We start from the raw sequence: 23,896 nt of genomic DNA, 5'->3' as shown, positions 1-23,896 counted from the left end.
AGATAAGCATCACCACCTCACAGGGATGTTGGGAGAACTGGATGCAAGAGGCCCGGCAAACAAGCAACAAATGCCTGTCATTGTTATTATTATTTTTGCTGTTGACCTTGTCTTTGGACTTGCCCCATCTCCCACATTGCCCTCACCACTTGTGACCCTGCTCAAGGGAAGTGTGTTTTCCCTGGAGGGATTTCCAATCCTCCACAGCCTCAATGTTCCTTAATGCCAGGAAGATTTCATGCTGGGTTCATGGGGTCAGAGTACCCTCAGAATCCACCTTCAATCCTTTTTTTTTTTTTTTTTTTGAGACAAATTCTCTCTCTCCCCCAGGCTGTAGTGCAGTGGCACGATCTTAGCTCACTGCAACCTCCGCCTCCCGGGTTCAAGCAATTCTCCTGCCTCAGCCTCCCTAATAGCTGGGACTATAGGCGTGCGACATCACGACCGGCTTATTTTTGTATTTCTAGTAGAGACGAGGTTTCACCATGCTGGCCAGGCTGGTCTGGAATTCCTGACCTCAGGTGATCCACCCACCTCGGCCTCCCAAAGTGTTGGGGTAACAGGCCTGAGCCACCGTGCCCGGCCATTCAATCCTTCCTGCAGTTTTGTAGTTTCCTTGGTCTGTCTCCTGGGGAGAGGTTGTTGCAAACCCAGCAGTTATTTCCAGGCATGGATTAAGCAAAGCCAGCTACTCTGGATTTTCCGGTGGCTGGATTCTACTCCCCCTCTGTCTACTTCCCTCCCTCCCTCCCTCCCTCCCCCCCCTCTCTCTCTTCACCCTTTCAAACAAGGACTTCGATTCCTTTTGTATTATTAAAAGAAGAGTCAAGGTTTAATGCAGAACTTTTAGTCAGTACTTAAAAGAGAATACAATTCAAACATGTTACAACAACCCAGACAGAAGTAGTCACTGCTGGTAACAGAGGTCTAGACTTCCATCCTGTCCTGCAGCCTTCATCCGGGCCTCTCCCCAGGCCCAGAGGGCAGGTCGCGATTGGTCCAGCCATCCAGGCGGTCCTATTCTTTTGGCCAGGGATTGGTTAAGCGGCGGGCAGCGCTGGTGAATGAGACCAGAAGAGACGCTGCTGGGTGAGGTTTCTGCTGCTGGGTGAGGTTTCTCGTTCCTACAAAGGCTCACCCAGGTAGGGATGGGCAGCTTCTCTGGGTCTGAGTCTGGATGTGATGCCTGGAATGCAGCAGCCATCTTGGCACCAGAGGGTGATGCCAATATGTGGAGGAAAGCAGAACAAACAGCAGAACAGCAGAACTGGGCCCTGCATGCCGTGCCCGGAGTTGAGCCAGACAATCCAGTTCTTTTTTTTTTTTTTTTTGAAGACGGAGTCTCACTCTTGTCACCCAGGTTGGAGTGCAGTGACTCGATCATGGCTTCCTGCACCCTCCACCTCCCGGGTTCAAGGGATTCTCCCACCTCAGCCTCGAGTAGCTGAGATTACAAGCATGCATGACACGTCTGGCTAATTTTTTTTGTAGAGACAGGGTTTCACTATGGGCTAGTCTTGAACTCCTTACCTCAAGTGATCCACCCGCTGCAGCCTCCCATTACAGGCGTGAGCCACTGCGCCCAGCCCATAATTTTTTTAAAAGTTAGATTTCAGTAGCATAGGTATTTTCACCACAAGCAATCAGTAACCCAGAGGCTTCTGGGAACTCACAGCTCCTCAAGGTGAGATCATATCGACCTGAAAAGATTCCCGACTCCCATGCAGGAGCAATGCGGAGGGAGGGTGTCCAGTGTTTTAGCCCCTTTATGATCTCCGTTATACCCCGCCCCCCACCAAGACTCTGATATGGATAGTTGCGGTTTTCTTAACCTTACTATAAGTTTATAGAACATCTATACCAAAATTCTGGGCCTACTCTCCATTCCTGGCTCTGTGGATCCCAAGGATGCCCCCTTCCTCCAGAAAAAGGTCATCACCTATGTCGCTGGTGGGAACAGAACTCAGCACAACTTCTGGGAGGGTTCATTTGTCAATATCTATCACAATGACAAGAAACAAACTCTTTGGCCCAGCAATTCCACCTCCAGGAGTGTGTCCTACACTCAGGTGTTGACATAAGCTAAATGACAGTGTGCATTGGCCAGGCATGGGGGCTTATGCCTATAAATCCCAGTATTTTAGGAGGCCGAGGCGGGAGGACTGTTTGAGCCCAGGAGTTTGAGACCAGCCTGGGCAAGATGGCAAGATTCCTGTCTCTGAAATAAATAAATAAATAAATAAAATAAATGACAGTGTCTAAAGTTATTCACTACAACATTGTAATAGTAAAAGGCTGGAAATGATACAAACGCCTGTCTTTAGGGGCCTCGTTAAAAGAGCTCTGTAAATCCCTCCCATGGAATATGAGGTGGCTGTAGAACAACTAAGGTTGTAAGAACAACAACTCTGAATTACCAGAAACTGAGCAACAAAAGTAAGGTCCAGGGCAGGCACGGTGGCTCACATCTGTAATCCCAGCACTTTGGGAGGCCGAGGCAGGAGAAGCACTTGAGCCCAGGAGTTCCAGACCAGCCTAGGCAACATAGTGAGATGCCCATCTCTACAAAAATTTTTTTAAAATTTAGCCAGGTGGGGTGGTGCCCACCTATAGTCCCAGCTATTCTGGAGGCTGAGATGGAAGGATCGTGTGAGCCCAGCAGGTCTAGGCTGAAATGAGCCATGATCACGCCACTGCACTCCAGTCTGGGCAACAAAGTGAGACTCTGTTTCTAAAATAAATAAACAAATAATAAATAAATAAAATGTACTATTCAATGGTTTTGCAATTAATTTTCTAAAATTGTGGTTAAAAAGAGATAACAGAAAATTTGCCATTTTAGCTATTTTTGAGTGTATGACTCATTGGCATTCATTACATTCATAGTGTTGTGTAAAACTCGATATCCACGTGTAAAAGAATGGAGCTGGACCATTACACTCTAAACACAAATTAGAACGGATCCCTCATGTCTTTTTATAACTTCCAGTTTTGGGAAGTTTCTGTACTATCTAATTTTTAAAAGTTAGCTTGGCATGGTGAGGGGCACCTGTGGTCCCAGCTACTTGGGAGGCTGAGGTGGGAGGATTGCTTGAGGTCCGGAGTTAGAGGCTACAATGAGCTATGATCATGCCACTGCACTCCAGCCTGGGTGACAGTAGACACTGTCTCTTAAAAAATTTTTTTGGAGAGGAAAAAAAAAACAAAAAAAGACAAGCTGTTCCTAAGGTGCCTGGGAATCCTAGCCCTCACAGCCTTCTTCATTTAGCGTCTTGCTTCCATGCCTCCGGTTCCATCCCATGTGGTGATGGTACACATGAAACCCGTCTCCTCCTTCATTTCCACAAGAGACCCCATTGCACACAACCACTGGAGGTACAATAAATAAGTTTTAATGAGATTTTGGGCGCTGGAGAAAGACAAGGAGCTTATGTGCCACCAAAGCAACCAATGTTCCTTTGTCATTGACCCCCAACTCTGTGGGGTCCCACTGGCCTCATCACCCCTTGAACCCTTTGCCACTGCCATCCTGCTGGTTCGTATCTCTTCCCCACACTTCTCTGTTCCCCACTCTTCCATCTCTGTCCACAGCAGATCCTCCGTCCCACTTATTTTCTCTTGCAGAGCAGCTCAGGCTTTGTATTCTCATTTAGCATCTTGGCCCAAGGTCTTTTCTCCCTCAAGGTATTTTCCCAAACAGTTTTCTTTATAAGAGGAATTCTGGTGTCTGCCCTCAAGATCATAGACCTTTTTAAAGTAAACTTATCAGTTGCATCTGAGCAGCTCGGCCTCCTGGGTCTTGGGTCGCATCCATCTTGGTCCTATAGGAGCGTGTCCTGAGCAACTGCAGTGCCGCCTCCCCCTGCATCCCCTCCCCCTGGAGCTGGAAATAGCATTTGCTTCTTTTGTGGGTTATTTCCTGCCAGTCCCAGCTTGCTGGCTGCAGATGCTGGCCGAAAGTGGCTGCAGCTGACTACCTTCTTCAAGTTCATGTCCAGTAGTTGTCTCTGCTCCTTGGACACGCCACAGGCAGCTGCTTGCGGCCTGAGTTGCAGCCTCTGGTGACCAGGGTCAGCGGCTATTTCTTGTAACCACAGAAGTCTGACGGATACAGAGAATTGGAAGCTCAAGGCCAGAGGCCAAATTTTTACCAAAATTCTCTGGTGGTCCACACCCTCCTGTGTGGTCTGCTATGCAGTAGAGGCTTAACCTTGCCCAAACAAAGATCTGGCCCTTTATCCTCAGCTCCTGGGCATTCATCTCCAAGCCCTTGGAATATCCTGCTGGTAGCTGATCTGAGAGTCTTGGGCCACTCTGGGCCACATCATAAATAATGTGATTTATGGTGGGGGTCTTGGGCCACACGGTATTGGCTTGATGTATGAGGTCAGTCATGTGGGTGGTGAGCTGCTTAATTTGGCATTTTGGGAGGCCAAGGCAGAAGTATCACTTGAAGCCAAGAGTTCAAGACCAGCCTGGGCAACACAGGGAGACCTCATCTCTACAAAAAATAAAAAGATTAGCCAGACATGGTGGCACATACCTGTAGTCGTAGCTACTCAGGAGGCTGAGGTGGGAGGATGACTTGGAGTTGAGAAGTCAAGGCTGCAATGAGCTGTGATTTCACCAATGCACTCCAGTGGGCCAACAGAGCCAGACCCTGTCTCAAGACAAACAAAAAACTCTGGACACGAAGATCTCGAGTGAGCTGCTCTGGTTGGCAGTACTTGCATGTCGTCACATGTCGTTGCTGTGAGAATCAGGTGCTGCCTCTATGGCTCCACTGGGAGACAGCAGCTGGTAGCCGGCGCCTCATCTCTCCTGGAGTGTGGGCTGTGCACCTCCTCCCTGTGCTGATCTTAATCCCTATCTTTTTACTGTAACAAGCTGTAACTGTGAGCCTAACAGCTTTCCTGAGTCTAGTGAGTCCTTCTAGCAAATGAACGGAGGGTGGTCTTGGAGACCTCTGAACTTGCACCTGCCCCCCTCGTTTTGAGGTCTGGCACAGGGAGGGAGGCTGGTCTCTTTGGAGGGGGTCTTCATCCATTGGGGCGGGGTCCAACTCCGGAGGCCCATGTCCTTGCCAGCTCCAGTCTCTCTCCCTGCTCAGTCCCGAGGGTGTCACCTTGCACCCTCTGTCTGTGGATCCTGGGAAAAGCTGGCCTCTCTGCTCACATCTGAATAGGAGATATACTAGAAGAGGGTTTTCACACTTTAGCCTCAGGGCTCTTTTGAACAAAATCAAACACCTTCCCACCAAAGCCCAATGTGCAAAGAACGGCAGGCCCATCCCCTCCCCTCTCCCTGGAAGCCAGGGCGGTGCTTCTCAAGGTGTGGCCACGGGTGGAATTGAGGCGGGGTCGGGGGGACGGTGGATATTAAAATGCAGATTCCCTGGCCCTATCACAGACCAGACTGTCTGGGGCTGCGTCTTAGCAAACTCTACAGCGGATTCTGCCCAGCAGGAAGGGTTGGGAAATGCTGCTTGGGGCACCAGGAGAAAAGACCCAGGCTCTTGCGGGCATCTGGAGACGTCTGGTCTGTAGTCTGTGCAGACCCCACACCCTCCTTAGCTCCAACACTGCACTTACCCCATTAGCCGAGGCGCTGGCATGCTCCTTACCTGGGGAAATAGGGGGGGAAGTCGTCAGGAAGGCATAATGCTGGGAAGCATGGGAAGAAGACATGCCTGGGTGTCAGGGCCCTGAAAATGTCAAGTTCTGCCTCTGCTATTACATGCGGGCACCATTTCCCTTAATGGTATACACGTGTGTGAGACAGGAATGGCGGGGGTGCTCTGTAAGGATCTGGTCATTCAGTTATTCACTTGGTTATTAAATATCCATAAATATCGAGCCTGGCTCTAGAACCAGATGGATGGGTTCAAATTCCATCTCTGTCCTTTAGGAGCTGTGTGAACTTGGACAAGTGACTTAACCTCTCTGTGTTGCAGTTTCCTGGACTATTCAACAGGGGTGTATTTAGCAAATAGTAGTTATTATTCAGCAAATAGTAAATGTCTATTTTGTGCCAGGTACATTCTAAGTGCTGGGGACATAGCTGTGAACAAAAGAGATAAAAATGCCTGTTCTTGGCCAGGCGTGGTGGCTCACGCCTGTAATTCCAGCACTCTGGGAGGCTGAGGTAGGCAGATTGCTGGAGTCTAGGAGTTTGAGACCAGCTTGGGCAACACAGCGAAACTCCATCTCTACTAAAAATATAAAAAATTAGCCAGGCATGGGAGCGCATGCCTATAATCCCAGCTACTCGAGAGGCTGAGGTGGGAGAATCACCTGAGCCTGGGAGGTTGAGGCTGCAGTGAGCCAAGATCACACAACTGCACTACTCCAGTCCGGGCAACAGAGTGAGATCTTGTCTCAAAAAGAAAAAAAAAAACAAAAAACAAAAACCAAAAACCTGCTCTTGTGCAGTTTATGTTAATAATAACAATAATAGGGTGGGCGCAGTGGCTCACGCCTGTAATCCCAGCACTTTGGGAGGCCGAGGCAGGCGGATCACAAGGTCAGGAGATCGAGACCACAGTGAAACCCCGTCTCTACTAAAAATACAAAAAATTAGCCGGGCACGGTGGCGGGCGCCTGTAGTCCCAGCTACTCAGGAGGCTGAGGCAGGAGAGTGGCGTGAACCCAGGAGGCGGAGCTTGCAGTGAGCCGAGATTGTGCCACTGCACTCTAGCCCGGGGGACAGAGTGAGACTCTGTCTCAAAAAAAAAAAAAAAAAAAGAGATAATAATAGTAACAATAATCGTAATAATAGCAATCACAATCTGGGGTGGGAGAGCCTAGTGGATCCTTGGCCCGTGCTTGGGGGTCAGGGAGGGCTTCCTGGAAGAGGCAGCATCTGTCCGGGATGTGAGGCAGCAGCTTTGTTTAGTGGTTGAGGGAAAAGCTTGGTAGTCAAAGATCTGGCTTCTTCTCTCCATCAACCACTTTCCAGCTGTTTGACCATTAACAGGTAACTTCATCTGTCAAACAAATATTTCCTCCTCTGTAAAACGGGGCTCATGGGAGAACCACTTTGCTGGGTGCTCCTTGATGAGATTGTACAGGCCAGGTGTGGTGGCTCACGCCTGTAATCCCAGCACTTTGGAGGCTGAGGTGGGTGGATCACATGAGGCCAGGAGTTCAAGACCAGCCTGGCCAACATGGCAAAACCCTGTCTCTCCTAAAAATACAAAAATTAGCTGGGCACGGTGGTGCGTGCCTGTAATCCCAGCTACTCGGGAGGCTGAGGCATGAGAATCGCTTGAACCTGGGAGGTGGAGGCTACAGTGAGCCAAGATCGCGCCACTGCACTCCAGCCTGGGCGACAGACAGAGAGCCTATCTCAAAAATAAATAAATATATAAATAATAAAAAAAATTAGAAATTGAAATCGAGGGGGTTACACACACAAAGTGGCACGTAGACGGTGCTCAGCAAAGTATCGCTCCTTTGATTACAGAATTAGCTGGCGCACTTCTCCAGAAGGAGCCATGGGAGGGTGCTCCAGCCAGGGGAACGGCCTGTGCAAATCTCTTGAGGTGTGATAGCATCAGACCCTTTTAGAGCTGAGGATCAGAGGTGCCAGTTCCTGCCAACTTCTCCTAGGAGTCACTCCTGAACAAGGCAGATAGAGTAAGGCTGAGGGGTTAGGCATTATTTCACCCTCTATCCATCTGGCAGGGACTCCCACATCACCTGAATTAAATTTCAAAGTCCCTACCACAGCCTTAAGGCCCTATATGCTCTTCTCCCACTCTGTAAATCAGATTTGTAAATGTAATCAACGAACCAGTGAATGGCTCTGCACCCTCATCGGTCAAATGGGGGAAACCTCATGGCAGTGGGGTGATGATTCAGTGAGAAGCACATGGGAAGGACTCAGCACAGAGCCCAGCACATAGTAGGTGCTCAATTATGGCAGCTCTGGTGATGCTCACTCGAGGGAGACAGATGATGGCACCAAAGAAACTCTCGGGAACATCTGGACCGATAGAAATAAAGCCCGATCCCCACGAGGGTCAGAAGAATCACGATTCCCAGAATCAGGAAGATGATGTTGTTACTGGACATGCCTGAGTGCTCACTGGGAGGTCCCTCTGAAAGACAAGGAAACAGGTATTTAGGTAAGAAAACTCTTGGGGTTTATCCCTCATTCTTGAAATGGCATCTCAAATTTCCTTGGGGAGCCGCCACTCCACCTGCCTCAGTCTAGTTAATTTAGGTGGACTGGATCCCACCCTCTGGTTCCTAGAATGGGACTTTGACACAGGCCTGGCCAATCAGAATATTCCATTCTCCCTGGCTGCTATGATTGGTTCATAGGTGGGCTGTGGCCTAAGCTGGGCCAATGAGAGCCAGCCCTGGGACTTTGGCTACAGTTATTGAAAGTGGTGTGTTTTTTTCTCCTGCTGTTGCTATTGTGGTAGGATGTAAGCCTGTCGCTGCTGAGGGCCATCTTGCTTCAAAGCCTGCCTGGGAATAAAGCCAGTATAACAAAAAGAGACAAGAGATGTACAAAATAAAAGTTTCTGGGTTACATGGTTGGAGCCCCTGGATCTAACCATAAACTGAAGGTGAATTTTCAATACAGTCTTGTTTTGTTTGTTTTTTTGTTTAGACTACTTTGTGTTTCTGTCAATTGCAATTGATAGAGGTCTGCCTAATACATTTGGAAAGGCCTGAGTCCCTGAGAGAGAGGGATTCCACATCTATCCCAACCTGTGTGTGTGGAGGGAGTGTATTCAGGCAGCTGAACAACGGTACCAGTGGTATAGGTATGGAGTTAACAGGGGAGTACAACTGGCCCCACTGGTCCTTTTGTGAGAAGGCTTAGGAGAACGATGGGAGCCAGAGAGCACTGGAGAGGGAACCCTGCCTCGACCTCTTCCTTTGGTCCCTGTTCTCCCGACCCAGGGAGTTCCTCACCTTTGACCTGGACGGTCAGTTCTGCCTGGCGAGCTCCTAGGGCATTGGTGACGTTGCAGATGAAAGTTGTGTTGATTGGTTTGTCCACAGGACGGATCAGGAGCTGGGCGCCCTGGGCCACAGCGAAGGGTGGCAGGGGACCCATGGTCCTGGGAGTGACAGAAAGGTGAGGAGGTGGCCTCTGCTGCAGGTTCGGAGTGACAGTGATTGAGCACTCACTGCGTGCCAGGAACCCTCACACCCTCTATGGCATAAGCGGAGAGCAACTCTGGAGGCCCCCCAACTCTTCCCTTCCTCTCATGCCCACACCCAACCCATTAGCCAATCCTGTCGGCCCCGCCTTAAGATCTACCCAGAATCCCACCGCTCCTCAGGGCTTCCAGGGCCACCTCCCTGCTCTGGCGCGGTGCATCCGGGCCCCCAGCAGCCGCCTCCACACTGGGCTCTGTTTCTGCCCTGGCCCCCTCATCTTTTCCCCACATGGCCACCAGAGGTCGCCTGTGAACCCTAAGTCAGTTCCCATCCCTCAGCTCAGTACCCTCTGGCGGCTCAGCCTGACAGAGTTAAACCGAAGTCTTCTCCTGTCACAGGCCCCACGTGATCTGGTCCCTGCTACCTCTGCCCACGTTTTCCATTACTCTCCCCTTTGCTTCAGCCTCTGCATCCACAGTGGCCTCCTTGTTGGTCCTCAAACTCTCCAGTTAGGTGTCCGGTGTGTTTGCTTATGCAGGGACTGATGGATAGAAATGGGTTTGCCCATGCTGTTCCTTCTGCCTGAATGCTTTCCCCCCAGGTACCCGCAGAGCTCACCCTCATCTCCTTCAGGCCTCTGCTGGGATGTCACCTTAGTAACACCTCACTTGGCCACCCTATTTCTTTTTTTTTTTTTTTTTTTTGAGACGGAGTCTCGCTCTGTCGCCAAGGCTGGAGTGCAGTGGCCGGATCTCAGCTCACTGCAAGCTCCGCCTCCCGGGTTCCTGCCATTCTCCTGCCTCAGCCTCCCTGGTAGCTGGGACTACAGGCGCCCACCACCACGCCCGGCTAGTTTTTTGTCTTTTTTGGTAGAGACGGGGTTTCACCGTGTTAGCCAGGCTGGTCTTGATCTCCTGACCTCATGATCCGCCCGTCTCAGCCTCCCAAAGTGCTGGGATTACAGGCTTGAGCCACCGCACCCGGCCTGCCACCCTATTTCAACTGTGACGATCACCCTTCCCATTCCCTTCTCTCTTTTATTTAATTATTATTTTTTTGAGACAGGGTCTCACTCTGTCACCCAGGTTGGAGTGCAGTGGCGCCATCTTGGCTCACTGCAACCTCCACCTCCTGGGTGTACAGAATCTCCCCACCTCAGCCTCCTGAGTAGCTGGGACTACAGGTGTGTGCCACCACACCCGGCCAATTTTTGTATCTTTTTTGGTAGAGATGGGGTTGTGCCATGTTGGCCAGACTGGTCTCGAACTCCTAGCCTCAAGTGATCCTCCCATCTCTGCCTCCCAAGGTGCTGGGATTACAGGCATGAGCCACGACACCCAGTCCCATTCCCTTCTCTGCTTTATCTTCTCCATGGTATTTATCACCATTGCATACACACTACACACTTTATGACTTAATCTTGCTTCTTGTTTCTTTCACCATTATAATGGAAGCTCCATATGGGGAGGAAATTTGGTCTGTTTTATTGACTCGCATATGTTGGTTAGTTGCACCTGGCTTACTTACTACAGTAAGCAGTCAAGAAATACTGGTTTAATGAACAGAGGTGGAGGAGATGGAAGCATCGGGCTTTGGGCACTCTGCAGAGCTGGGATGCAAACGCAGCCATCCGGATCAAGAGTCTGAATTGTGGCACTTTGAGGCAGGACAGTAAAGGCACCGTCATACCAATCGAAAACCTTTGACCAGCAATTCCTTCCACTGACAACTGCTGACAAGTGACCACTGGGGATGGTCACCACCATGGCATATGCAGAGTTGAAAATGGAAAATGGGCCGGGCGCGGTGGCTCAAGCCTGTAATCCCAGCACTTTGGGAGGCCGAGACGGGCGGATCACGAGGTCAGGAGATCGAGAGACGATCCCGGCTAACACGGTGAAACCCCGTCTCTACTAAAAAATACAAAAAACTAGCCGGGCGAGGTGGCGGGCGCCTGTAGTCCCAGCTACTCGGGAGGCTGAGGCAGGAGAATGGCGTAAACCCGGGAGGCGGAGCTTGCAGTGAGCTGAGATCCGGCCACTGCACTCCAGCCTGGGTGACAGAGCAAGACTCCGTCTCAAAAAAAAAAAAAAAAAAAAAAAAGAAAATGGAAAATGACATCTGTGTCCTCTACTGGGGACTGATTAAATAACTGATGTCATCCACATATGTTGGAATCCCTTCCCTGCCCTTTGGGAGGCCCAGGCGAGAGGACTGCTTGAGTACAGGAGTTCAAGACCAGCCTGGGCAACATAGTGAGATCCCGTCTCTATTCTTAAAAATTTTTTTTTTTTATTAAAGTGATGGAATCCCAGCAACATTGAAAAAGGGGCCAGGTTAGCCAGGCGTGGTGGTGTGTGCCTGTAGTCCCAGCTATCTGGGAGGCTGAAGCTGGAGGATCACTTGAGCCCAGGAGTTCAAGGCTGCAGTGAGCTGTGATTGTGCCACTGCATTGCAGCCTGAGCAACAGAGTAAGGCCCTGTCTCAAAAAACAAACAAACAAACAAACAAACAAACAAACAAACAAAAAACAGGGGATCTGGGGGTGCTCTGAAGTGCATAATATGATTGATGGATGAATGGAGGGACCGAAGGAATCACAGAAACATGATAAAGCAAGCACAGTAAAATGTTAGTGGGGGAATTCACGTGGTGGAATCTTAAGTGTTCACTGGAAAATTCCTACGATTTTTCTGTATGTTTGACAGTCTTCCTAATACAACGTGGGGGAAAATGGAGTGCGGATCTCTGTGCTTTGACATGGGAAGATATTCACAAGATACAGGAAAAGTTTCAAAATTATATGTATAGCATAATTCCAGTCTTTGTTTAGAAACAGAGAAAAAAGACAGAAGGATGTATAATAAGTGGTCACTGGGTATTTCTGGAGGTGGCTGGGTACATTTGACTATAGGTGCTTCTTTATTCTTTTTTCTCATAACTAATTTAGTTGATATATCTACAGTGGACACAAGTTACTTTTGTAATAAGGAAAAAGACGTAAGGCTGGGCGAGGTGGCTCACACCTGCAATCCCAGCACTTTGGGAGGCTGAGGTGGGTTGATTGCTTGAGCCCAGGGGTTGGAGACCAGCCTGGGTAATGTGGTGAAACCCTGTCTCTGCAAAAAAATACAATGAAATTAGCTGAGTATGGTGGTGTGTGCCTGTAGTCCCAGCTACTCAGGAGGCTGAGGCGGGAGGATCACCTGAGCCCAGGGAGGTCCAGGCTGCAGTGAGCTATGATCACACCGCTGCACTCCAGCCTGGGCGACAGAGCCCCTTCTTAAAAAAAAGAAAAAAAGGCGGTTCAGTAAAATTATGTATTATAAAATTTTGTATTATCCCTTTGCCTTTTTCTCATCCTGCTCTTGACCCCAGTTTCAGTATGAATCTGGAGAAATCTTATTGCTGTGAGCTCAACTTTCTCATCTAGACAATGGGGATAGTACTTGCTCCATCCAGAGATAACCAAGTAGGTTACACAAGGTGACGGTGAGGTGGTTACAGTCTAGCGTGGGGGTGTCCAATCTTTTGGCTTCCCTGGGCCACACTGGAAGAAGAAGAACTCTCTTGGGCCATACATAAAATACACTAACACTAATGATAGCTGATGAGCTAAAAAAAAAATTGCAAAAAAAAAATCTCATAATGATTTAAGAAAGTTTACAAATTATGCGGCCTGCAGGTTAGACAAGCTTGGCCAAGAGGCGGAGGACCAGCTTTGGAGCCAGGGCTGATTCAAGGGCCGCTTCTGCCCTCTCGTGGCTGGTCTTTAACCTGGGCATGACAACAGCTGCTGACTCTGCACAGCATGGGGTCACGTGGGATTCGGGGGAAGTACTGGGCACAGAGCAGGCACACCCCAAGAGCAGGTGCATCCACCAGCCAGGATTAAACCACCTGCTAAACGCCTCAACTGGAAAACAGAGATGTCAAAACAGAGATGCCCCCACATTGGGGGACCCCGAAGTCAACCTCCTCTTTTTTTCTTTTCTGAATCCCCCTGCTCTCTTAGACCAGGATTCCAGGCCCCCAGCCTCTCCTCCCTCAGACCCAGGGGTCCAGGTCCAGCCCCTCCTCCCTCAGTCCCAGGAGTCCAGGCCCCCAGCGTCTCCTCCCTCAGACCCACAAATCCACACCCCCAGGCCCTCCTCCCTGAGACCCAGGACTCACGTGCTCCAGTTGTAGCCTGTGGGCTCTGGGTTGCTGCGAGCGTCGCAGGTCAGGGTGGCCTCATTCTGGCTGAGGTACCAGTTGTTATCATAGCCAGAGATGGATACCTCTGGGGGGTCTGCAGGAAATGGACACAGAGGTTCAGACAGGGAGACTTTGGGGAGCCGAGGGCTACGTGGGATTCACATCACTGCAGGAAAAGGCCTGGGGATATTTGGAAAACAGCGGGAGCTGCAGAGGCCTAGGAGTCGTCTAGGGAGATGGGGTGCCGCAGAGAGCAGAAGCCTGGGAGTCTGTGGTCAGTGGGCACATGGAGAGGGCTTCTGAGGACCTGCTTTTCTCCACTAGCTTTCCTGGGTGGCCCGGACCAGGCATGTCTTGGGTGTCTTGTGGGAAAAGGCCTCCTCCTTTTCTCACTCATAGGCAATGACCACTCATAACACACGGCAGTGTATTCAAGGCTCCGACAAGTCCTGCGGGAAAGAGTCCTGGATAACCCTGCTCTAGGCTGCTGCTCAGCCATCCCCGATGTGATTTCAATGTCCTCAGGGGGCAGGCCAATGAGACAGGGTTTTTTGGGGGGCGAGGGGTAGGAGTCAGTGTAGATCTCCTCCTCGCTTAGACCCAGTGACAGTGTTGAGGGACTCCAGGATAGACAGTACCTGAGGAAATCTGTGTACCACTTGCCTGGCGGGGGAGTAGGCAGTATAGACAATGATGGGAGGAACAGTATGAATGATGCCTAGAAGAGCTTGTGTGGATATTACTGATGGGCTCAGTGTAGACAGGATATTGGAATATTACAGTAGATGCTACATTGTCAGGCCAGTGTTGAAAATGTAGTGGTGGGGGTGAGATCACCCCCACCCCAGGAGCTGGTGAAATTAAGACAGGCCCTGTGTGTGTGTGTGTGTAGACAGTATTTGGATGAGCCAGTGTAGACAATGTGGGAGCTTAGTCTAGATCTGCGCTGTCCAATGTGGTACCTACTGGCCACATGTGACCATTGAGCACGCGAAACATAGCCAGGCTGAAATACACACCAGATTTCAAAGGCTTTACTAGGGCAAAATAAATGGGAAAGATCTCAAGAATAATTAAAAAAAACAATTACAAGTTGAAATAATATTTTGGGTATATTGGGCAATTATTAAAATTAACTTTGGCCAGGCTCATGCCTATAATCCCAGTACCTTGGGAGGTTGAGGCAGGAGGATCGCTTGAGCCTAGGAGTTTGAGACCAACCTGGGCAACATAGGGAGATCCTGTCTCTATAAAAAATAAAAATAGGCTGGGTGTGGTGACTCATGTCTGTAATCCCAGCATTTTGGGAGGCCAAGGTGGGTGGATCATGAGGTCAGGAGTTTAAGACCAGCCTGGCCAACGTGGTGAAACCCCGTCTCTGCTACAAATACAAAAATTAGCTGGGCACTGTAGCCAGGGCTTGTAATCTCAGCTACTCAGGAGGCTGAGGCAGGAGAATCGCTTGAACCCGAGAGGCGGAGGCTGCAGTGAGCCGAGATCGCGCCACTGCACTCTAGCCTAGGTGACAGAGCAAGACTCCGTCACACACACACACACACACACACACACACACACGAAAATTAGCTGGGCATGGTGTCACATGCCTGTAGTCCCAGCTACTCAGGAGACTGAGGCTGAGGTGGGAGGATCAATTAAGACCAAGAGATTGAGGCTGCAGTGAGCTGTGCCACCGCACTCCAGTCTGGGTGACACAGTAAGACCCCGCCTCAAATAAATAAATAGATAAATAAATAAACAAATACATTTCATCTCTTTCTTTTCTTTTTTTGATTTTGAGACAGAGTCTTGCTCTGTTGCCCAGGCTGGAGTGCAATGGCATGATCTTGCTCACTGCAACCTCGGCCTCCCAGGTTCTAGCAATTCTCCTGCCTCAGCCTCCCGAGTAGCTGGGATTATAGGCACCTGTCACCATGCCTGGCTAATTTTTGCATTTTTTGAGACCAGCCTGGCCAACATGGTGAAACCCCGTCTCTGCTACAAATAGAAAAATTAGCTGAGGCAGGTGGCTCACTTGAGGTCAGGCTGGTCTGGAATGCCTGACCTCAGGTGAGTCACCTGCCTCAGCCTCCCAAAGTGCTGGCGTGAGCCACCGTGCCTGGTCTCTTTCTTTTAACTTTTTAATGGGGTGGCTGCTGGAGAATTTAAAATCCTATATGCGCTTGCGTGCTATTTCTGTTAGACAGCACTGGTTAGAGAGTCCCTGGGGCTGTCAGTGGAGATAAATGTGTGGGTGTCAATGTCGATGACGCCGTGAGGGAGCTGCTGGAGGTAACGCTGTGCAGGAGAACCAGGACAGATGCTGTCAGGGGCCGTGCAGACAGAACACAAGGAGGCCAGTGTGGTGATGTGGGGCGAGACTCAACAGCCTGTAAGTGAGCCAGTGTAGACAACATTGGGCAGAGGAGCATGGAGACTACACTGGGGGACTCTGCAGACACTGCTGAGGGGAGCCAGCACAAACAACGTGGGAAGATCAATGCAGCCAGCACCCGGCAGAGATGGTCGATCGTGGCTCAGGGGAACTGGTCGATACAATGTGGGAGGTGAATGCAGACAGTTCTCCAGGGAGTCAGTGTAGACAGTGTCGAGGGGCACTTTAGAGAGTGCCTAGGAGAACCAGTGTAGAAAAAGTGGGGTGTTTATATAGACAGTGGTCATAGGAGCCAGTGTAGACACCATGTGAGACAGTGAAAACACCCCACAGCTGATGGCCGAAATAGCTGGTGTAGACAATGGGGATAGTGCTGTCTGCGGCCCAGAAGAGCCAATGTAGACAATGGTAAGGCAGTGTAGAAAATGGACAAGAGGCCAGGTGCAGTGGCTCACGCCTGTAATCTCAGCACTTTGGGAGACTGAGGCGGGAGGATCACTTGAGCCTAGGAGTTTAAGACCAGCCTGGGCAACATAGCAAAACTCTCTCTACAAAAAATTGTAAAATTAGCTGGGCATGGTGGCTGTACCTGTAGTCCCAGTTACTTGGGAGGCTGAGGGGGGAGGATCACTTGAGCCTGGAAGGTTGAGGCTGTAGGAGCCATGCTCATGCCCCTACACTCCAGCCTGGGTGACAGAGTGATACCCTGTCCAAAGGAAAAAAAAAAAAGACCGGGCATGGTGGCTCATGCCTGTAATTCCAGCACACTTTGGGAGGCCGAGGCAGGCAGATCACCTGAGGTCAGGAGTTTGAGAACAGCCTGGCCAACATGGTGAAACCCTATCTACTAAAAATACAAAAATTAGCCAGGTGTGGTGGCATGCACCTGTAATCCCAGCTATTTGGGAGGCTGAGGGGAGAACCACCTGAACTTGGGAGGCAGAGGTTACAGTGAGCCGAGACTGTGCCACTGTACTCCAGCCTGGGTGACAGAGTGAGACTTTATTTCAAAAAAAAAAAAAGAAAGAAAGAAAGAAATGGACAAGGGAGTGGGTGTAGACAAGAAGGGCGGCAGTGCTGATTGTGGCCAGGAGAACCAGTGTAGCAATGTGGGGAAAGTCATTGTGGATAGTTGCCTGGGGAAGCAGGTGTAGGCAGTTTGGGGGCAGTGTAGACTGTGCTCAAAGGAGTCAACAGAGTGTGGGGTATCCGTGCAGACAGTGGCTAGAAGAGCCAGGGCAGACAATCTGGGTACCAGCATTGACTATGGCCCGAGTAAACTGGTGTAGGCAATAGGGACAGTGCTGTTTATGGCCCAGGCGAGCTGGTGCAGATAATGGGGGTGGGTCGTGTAGACAGGAGTCAGGGGAGCCAGTGCAGATGAAGGAAGCAATGCCTACAGTGCCTTGGGGAGTAAGTGGAGACAGTGGTAGGGGCAGCCTGGCAGGGGATCTTGCCGTCACTGACTCGGACACACTCACAGTAGACGGTGAGGTTCACAGTCAGCAGCTGAGGCTTCTCAAAGCTCTCGTGCTCCACCTTGCAGGTCACACTCTTGCCGTCCACCTGGCTTGAGGGCACCAAAATCCAGAGGCTGGTGACAGTGACTGTGCCAGACAGGAACCCTGGCGCCTGGCTGGTATTGGGCATCCCGCCCAGGTCTGAGTGCCAGGTGATGTGGGCCGGCGGGCGACCCCCTGTGGAGACGCAGCGGGCCACGGGCACCGGTTTTCCAGTGAGCTGGACCTTCTGAACCTCAGCTGTGTTCTGGGGCTTGGCTGGGAAGAGGAACAAAAGCAACAGGTCATTCAATGAACCCCTCCGTGGTAGAAGGAGGCATTCATTAAGGGTACAGGAAGGCATGGTGGCTGGGTGGGGTGGCTCATGCCTATAATCCCAGAACTTTGGGAGGCTGAGGTTGGTGGATCGCTTGAGGTCAGGAGTTCGAGACCAGCCTGACCAGGGGAAACTGTCTCTACTAAAAATGAGCCAAGGTGTGGTGGCACACACCAGTAATCCCAGTTACTTGGGAGGCTGAGGCCAGAGAACTGCTTGAACTTGAGAGGTGGAGGTTGCGGTGAGCTGAGATTGTCACTGCTCTCCAGCCTGGGCAACAGAGCGAGAATCTGTCTCAAAAAAAGAAAAAGAAAAAAAAAAAAAAAGGATACAGGATGGCATGGTTTAAACCCCTGCTGTGTCCCTGAGCAGCTGGGTGGTCTTGGGCAAGTCTGTGCCTCAGTTTCCTTGTCTGTTGACAAGGGTAGTGATGGCACCATAGGCAATAAGAATATGCAGGTGAAGCTGTCAGAATGGCACATAGTAAGTGCTCCATAAATACTGTTTGCTGGAAAGTGCTGGGGCCCAGCAGTGACCAAAATAGCCCTGGTTCTGCCCTCATGGGTACAGTCCAAGGGGGCAGACAGACTCTTTCCTAGGCAGTGATGACTCGGAGAGGGCAGGGCTGGGACGGGGAAACCCAAAGGGGGTTATCCTAGTCTGGGGCTCAGTGGAGGAGAGGAAGCCTGAGCCCTGAAGTTGAGAAGGGAAGTGACTTGCCCACGGTGACACAGCTGTAAGCAGCAGAGCTAGGCTTTCACATAAGGTCTGTCTGACTCCAAAACCACCTTGACCATCTCTTAATCATCATCCTGGTGATTCCCAAACCTGGAACTTGCTTCCCCATCATTACCTGTATTATTTACCGAAGATTTCTCCTTAACTTGACTTGCTGTTTCTGTTTTACCCTCATCCTAAACCATGACACCTGGAATCCCAGGCTTGCTGGAGTGACAACAGCTGCCTGTGGTCGGGTGTTGTGTGCCAGGCACAGTTCCAAGCCCTTGACATTTCATGAGTTTCTCATGCACAGGCCTGGAATAGTTCTTGGCACATAAGCTTAAAAAAACCAAACCAAACCAAACCAAACAAAACAAAAACAAGTTGGGCGTGGTGGCACATTCCTGTAATTCCAGCTACAGGAGGGTAGGAACATCCCTTGCGCGCAGGAGTTCCAGGCTGCAGTGAGGACCTGCTGTGACCACACCACTGCACTCCAGCCTGGGCGACAGAGCTAAACTCTGGCTCAAAAAAAAACAGGGTCAGTTTTCTTGAATCCTCATGGTGATCCCCATCCCACAGATGAGGAAACTGAGGCACAGAGCTTTCTTGCTCAAGTTCCAAGAGGAGGGCCTCATAGAGCTCATGAAAATGAAAGCAGATCCCCTCCTCTTTTGGGTATCAGGATCCTTGCTTTCCTGTCTGTCTGTTTCAACTTTCTCCTTTTTCACCAAATAAAGTAACAGTAACTGACAGCTCTAAGGGGCTCACATGGGCCAGCGGTGAAGCTCTAAGGCTGCACTGGGACACTCAGGACAGCTTTCCAAGGTTGATACTATTGTCACCAACCCTTTTACAGATGAGGAAAGGAGGGGCCCAGAAGAGGCCACCCAGGCCTCCTCCCTTCCTTTTGGGTCCCCTCCCAGCTCCCTTTCCAATACACACCTCCCTCTCCCTAAGGGCCTTCTAACCCGAGGCTTGGGGGTCCTTACTCCAGGAGATCTCTGCTCCCTTCCTGCCCTGCAGCCTCTCCCCCCATGTGCCTCCCCCTACTCCACCCCCATCATTGCGCTGCCCCTCCTTTTGTCCCCAGGGAATCTGCTGTGGAGGGAATCCCCCTCCCTCCCAGGCCTCCCCACTCTTTGCTGACTTCCCTGATCCTCCCACCAAGTCTCCACCTTTCATTCAGCCTCCCCAAAGCCCCTGCTCACCAAGCACTCGGAGCCAGATATCCACGCTCCTGCTGCCCTGTGGGAACGCGACGAACAGGCAGGTGTAGTTGCCTTCATCCTCGACGCGCAATCCGAACATCCTCAGCGAGGCATCCCGCAGCTCTGTGCCCAGTCTGGCGGCCACGAATTCCAGCCGTTTGGGCTCCGAATAGTTGGGGCCCTGCGTTTGGTGGAAGACGGCCATGCTGCCGGATTCACCATGCCGCGACCAAGTCAGCTGTGACACGTGAGTCTCCTCCATGCCGGGCACCTGTAGGTAGCAGGGCAGCGTCACGGAGTCGCCCAAGAAGCCGGGCACCTGGGTGGGCGCCTGCACGACGATGTCCCCTGTGGAGAACCGAAGAGAAGGTGTCAGACCCGGGGCGTTCCTGGGCTAGATAGTGAGGGGCTCCGGGAGCCTGGGCACCTGGGCGTGCAATTGCACGCTGGGGCCCTGGAGACCTGGTGGACGGTGGGGTGTGGGGGGAGGGGGGACTGGGGCACTAGTTGGGGTCAAGGCAGGCGAGGAGGTAAGGGCGTCCGGGATGGTCTGCAACTTGGCCGTGTTCTTTCACTTTGGCTATTTATTACTATATTTCTTCTATTATTACCGTATTTCCCTTAATCTCAACATCACTGATTTAAAAAATTGTGGTAAATATTGTGGTTAAAAAACTAAATTTACCATTTAAGCCATTTAAAGCATACAGTTCAGTGGCACTACGCACATTTCACAGTGTTGTGCAACCGTCACCATTATACAGCTCCAGAACTTTTTCTTTTCTTTTCTTTTTTTTGAGACGGAGTTTCGCTCTGTCGCCCAGGTGGAGTGCAGTGGCACGATCTCTGCTCATTGCAAGCTCTGCCTCTGGGGCTCAAGCGGTTCTCCTGCCTCAGCTTTCTGCGTAGCTGGATGACAGACTCCCACCACCACACCCAGCTAATTTTTAAATTTTTTTTTAGTAGAGATGGGGTTTCACCATGTTGGCCAGGCTTGTCTTGAACTCCTGACCTCAAGTGATCCTCCTGCCTCGGCCTCCCAAAGTGCTGGGATTACAGGTGTGAGCCACCGCACCTGGTCCAGAACTTTTTCATCACACCGGTGTCGTAGCTTTCACATACCATGACTGTTGTTATTTACAGCACAATTGCCATTAGGGGTTAGAATACCCCCAATGTAGAAAATGGGGAGAAATCCTGGATCTTCAAATCCATGAAAGGCTGTATTATTACTCTGGGTGGATCCTGGTTGGAAGAATGTGGGGGATCGTGGCACAAGAGGAAGGCAATTATAGTGAGGCTTCAGGCCGGTTACTTAACCTGTCTGATTCTTTTTCCTAGTTTGTACAATGAGACTTAGAACAGTGCACACTCACAGGGCGCTGACACAGATCAGGGCCTATTCTGGGTGCTTCACATATATCTTGGCATTTAATCCTCAAATAGCCCCCTGAGGCCAGCACTACTGTTAACATCATTTTACAGACAGGGAAACTGACACAGAGTATAGCGTCCTCCAAGTCATACAGAGGTTTAGTGGCAGAGGTGGGATTTGAACTTGGGTGGTCAGAGACTGACCTCTAACCCCCCAGGTCCTATATAAAAATCTTTCTGCTAAGGGCCCTAGCACATAGTAGGTCCTCAACATGTGTCAGTGCTTATTGACACTAATAAACATAGTCTTATGCATTCTTTATTTTTTAATTTTTTTAATTTTTATTTTTTGTGTGTGTGCGGTATTTATTTCAAATGTTTGTTAAAACAGCACTGTTATTTCTCAGGACAAGAGCAAAGATCACCCCCTGCAGAAGCTTGGGAACTATGTACAGAACTTTATAGAACAAAGGCAATACTTTAGCTTAAGCCTGTCTGCTGACCAGAGAATGGAATTCTGCGTGGACTCAAGGAACAAAAGGAAACTAGGCAGGGAGAGGGAAGAAAAGTGCCCATCTGAATCAAACTTCAGCCGCTATCAGGGCACATCTTCTGGTGGTCACAGATTGTAGGCTGTTTTTTGGAAGATTCGGGTTCAGCACAGGATTCCATTTGTCTACTTGGCTATACCCCCGGCTGAGGTGCCATGGGGTCGATGTCACTCCAGTTCCTGGCCAGCCAAACTCCGGCTGCAAAGAGTCCCAAATTTAGTATCAAGTTCCTCCAGAAGTCATTCCTATCAGTGGCAAAGCGGTATACGCCCCAAAGCCAATCTCCCACGTTGTCCGGTATTTTGGGAGTTTCGTTAGCCGAGCCAGCAGCGCTCACCTGGACCCCACAGGAAGCCATAGTAGCAAGCTTCACATGGGCCTCAGTGGAGGTTTCTTTTTTATTTTTAAATTTTTATTTAGCTAATTATTTTTGTAGTGATGGGGTCTTGCCATGTTGCCCAGGCTGGTTTTGAATTCCTAAGCTCAAGTGATCCTCCCACCTCAGCCTCCCAAAGTGTTGGGATTACAGGCATGAGCCACTGTGCTTGGCTGCAATCAGCCTGGGCAGCATAGAGAAACCCTATCTCTAACAAAAATACAAAAAAATTAGCCAGGTGTGGTGGTGAGCACCTATAATCCCAGCTACTCCAGAAGCCACAGTGAGAGGATCACTTGAGCCTGGGAAGTCCAGGTTGCAGTGAGCCGGGATGGTGCCACTGCACTCCAGCCTGGGCAACAGAGCAAGACCCTGTCTCTCTCTCTCATACACACAGATACACAATAAATATATATATATACAAACACACAAAATATATAAATACATAAAATATATATTATTTATTTACTCATTAAATGTACAATAAAATATATTTTATTATATAGATAACATGTATGTTATAAATATAATATATTTAATATTTACTAAGAAATATATTGTACATTATGATATAATATATTATTATTTATATAATACATAATATATAAAATTATATATTATTTGTATTATATGTAATATATTATATATATATAATATATATATTTATCAGGAGACCAGCCTGGCCAACATGGTGAAATCCTGTCTCTGCTAAAAATACAAAAAGATTAGCTAGGCATGGTGGCACATGTCTGTAATCCGAGCTCCTCGGGAGGCTGAAGCAGGAGAATCGCTTGAACCCGGGAGGAGGAGGCAGCAGTGAGACAAGATCAGGACATTGCACTGCAGCCTGGATGATGGAGTGAGACTGTCTCAAAATTAAAAAAAAAAAAAAAAAAAAAAAGGCCGGGCGCGGTGGCTCAAGCCTGTAATCCCAGCACTTTGGGAGGCCGAGACGGGCGGATCACGAGGTCAGGAGATCGAGACCATCCTGGCTAACACGGTGAAACCCCGTCTCTACTAAAAAATACAAAAAAGTAGCCGGGTGAGGTGGCCGGCGCCTGTAGTCCCAGCTACTCGGGAGGCTGAGGCAGGAGAATGGCGTAAACCTGGGAGGCAGAGCTTGCAGTGAGCTGAGATCCAGCCACTACACCCCAGCCTGGGCGGCAGAGCAAGACTCCGTCTCAAAAAAAAAAAAAAAAAAAAGAATGAATGGCCAGTCCCTTGGAGTCAGACATTGGGGGTCAGAGGGGTAACGGTGTCAAGTGTCACCCACTGTCCCCCTCCCCAACTTCAACCATCCTCTCTGTCCAGACCCAGCCCGCCAGCAGGCTGCTGGGTTATGGCCTGGGTGTGCTGAGCAGGAACCTGGGTAAGGTAATCCCGCATGAGTCACCATCTGCTGATTTTCCGAGATTCTCTTGCCTTTTTGGGAAATGTCCGCACCCAACTCCATCCCCTTTCCGAGGGGCCCAGAGGAGGGTCTTGTGCCCACCCTGTGTTGCTGCCAATTTCGAGGAAGTTCTAAACCCAACTCCGACCGCTCTCCGGATGGCTACGAGAAGGGTCCTGCCCTCGCCCCGTGTTCCTTCAAACCCCGGGGCAGAGATGGGGGGTGGGTGGCGCCGGGCGGCGCCGTCATCTTCGGGGACCCAAGGGGCCAAATACCCGGCTTGGATCCGGAGCTGGAAGCGAGAGAGGGGCCGCCGGACTGCGCGGAGGTCACTCACCGGTTCCTGGGGGTGGCCAGGACAGCACCAGTAGCGCCAGCAGCAGGGGAGGCCATGCGGCGGCCATGGTTCGGGCCATGCCAGTTGCTCCAGACAGCTGGGCCTCGGGCGGACGCCTCCTTCTCGCTTCCCGGCGCCGCTCGCTCTGCCGCGGCCGCTGCGAGTCCAGCTCCCGGAGCTCAGGTCCTGGAATCCCCGGGGGGCCGCTCCGTCAGTGCCTGGGGTGGGAAGGGGAATACCCACTTCTTCAAATTCCAGACCCAGTGAGCCGAGGGGAGTTGGCGGCGAGTCCCCTCAGGCGCGGGGGCGTCACCCAGGCTGCGCCCCCCTCCACGTCCCGGCGCGCCTGCGCCTGCGCAGGTCTCTCCGGGCGCTCAGTCCCGCTACAGA

At 50.6% G+C, this 23,896-nt stretch overlaps 1 protein-coding gene and 1 pseudogene across 2 annotated transcripts; both read right to left on the bottom strand.

Moving 5' to 3' along the window:
- Positions 1–831: 831 nt before the first annotated feature.
- LOC105478510 (PVR cell adhesion molecule) lies at positions 832–23,853 on the bottom strand. Of its 2 annotated transcripts, none has more exons than XM_011735894.2 (8): positions 23,507–23,853; positions 19,479–19,826; positions 17,193–17,489; positions 13,296–13,413; positions 8,931–9,079; positions 7,943–8,101; positions 5,592–5,623; positions 832–5,193 (listed from the first exon to the last, which is right to left on the bottom strand). In XM_011735894.2, the coding sequence occupies exons 1-8, from the start codon at positions 23,583–23,585 to the stop codon at positions 5,122–5,124; spliced, it is 1,254 nt and encodes a 417-aa protein (XP_011734196.1). In that variant the 5' UTR covers positions 23,586–23,853; the 3' UTR covers positions 832–5,121. The 2 variants fall into 2 exon arrangements, with proteins under 2 accessions (XP_011734196.1, XP_070943197.1); XM_071087096.1 differs by having other exon boundaries at positions 19,479–19,749; positions 23,507–23,850.
- On the bottom strand, positions 20,520–22,168 carry LOC139360316 (mitochondrial import receptor subunit TOM6 homolog pseudogene; annotated as a pseudogene).
- Positions 23,854–23,896: the final 43 nt, after the last annotated feature.

The sequence above is a fragment of the Macaca nemestrina genome, chromosome 20 (assembly GCF_043159975.1).
Source record: "Macaca nemestrina isolate mMacNem1 chromosome 20, mMacNem.hap1, whole genome shotgun sequence".
Classification (NCBI taxonomy): domain Eukaryota; kingdom Metazoa; phylum Chordata; class Mammalia; order Primates; family Cercopithecidae; genus Macaca; species Macaca nemestrina.
The sequence above is the reverse complement of the archived record's forward strand: the minus strand, read 5'-3'. Positions and strand labels throughout refer to the sequence as shown.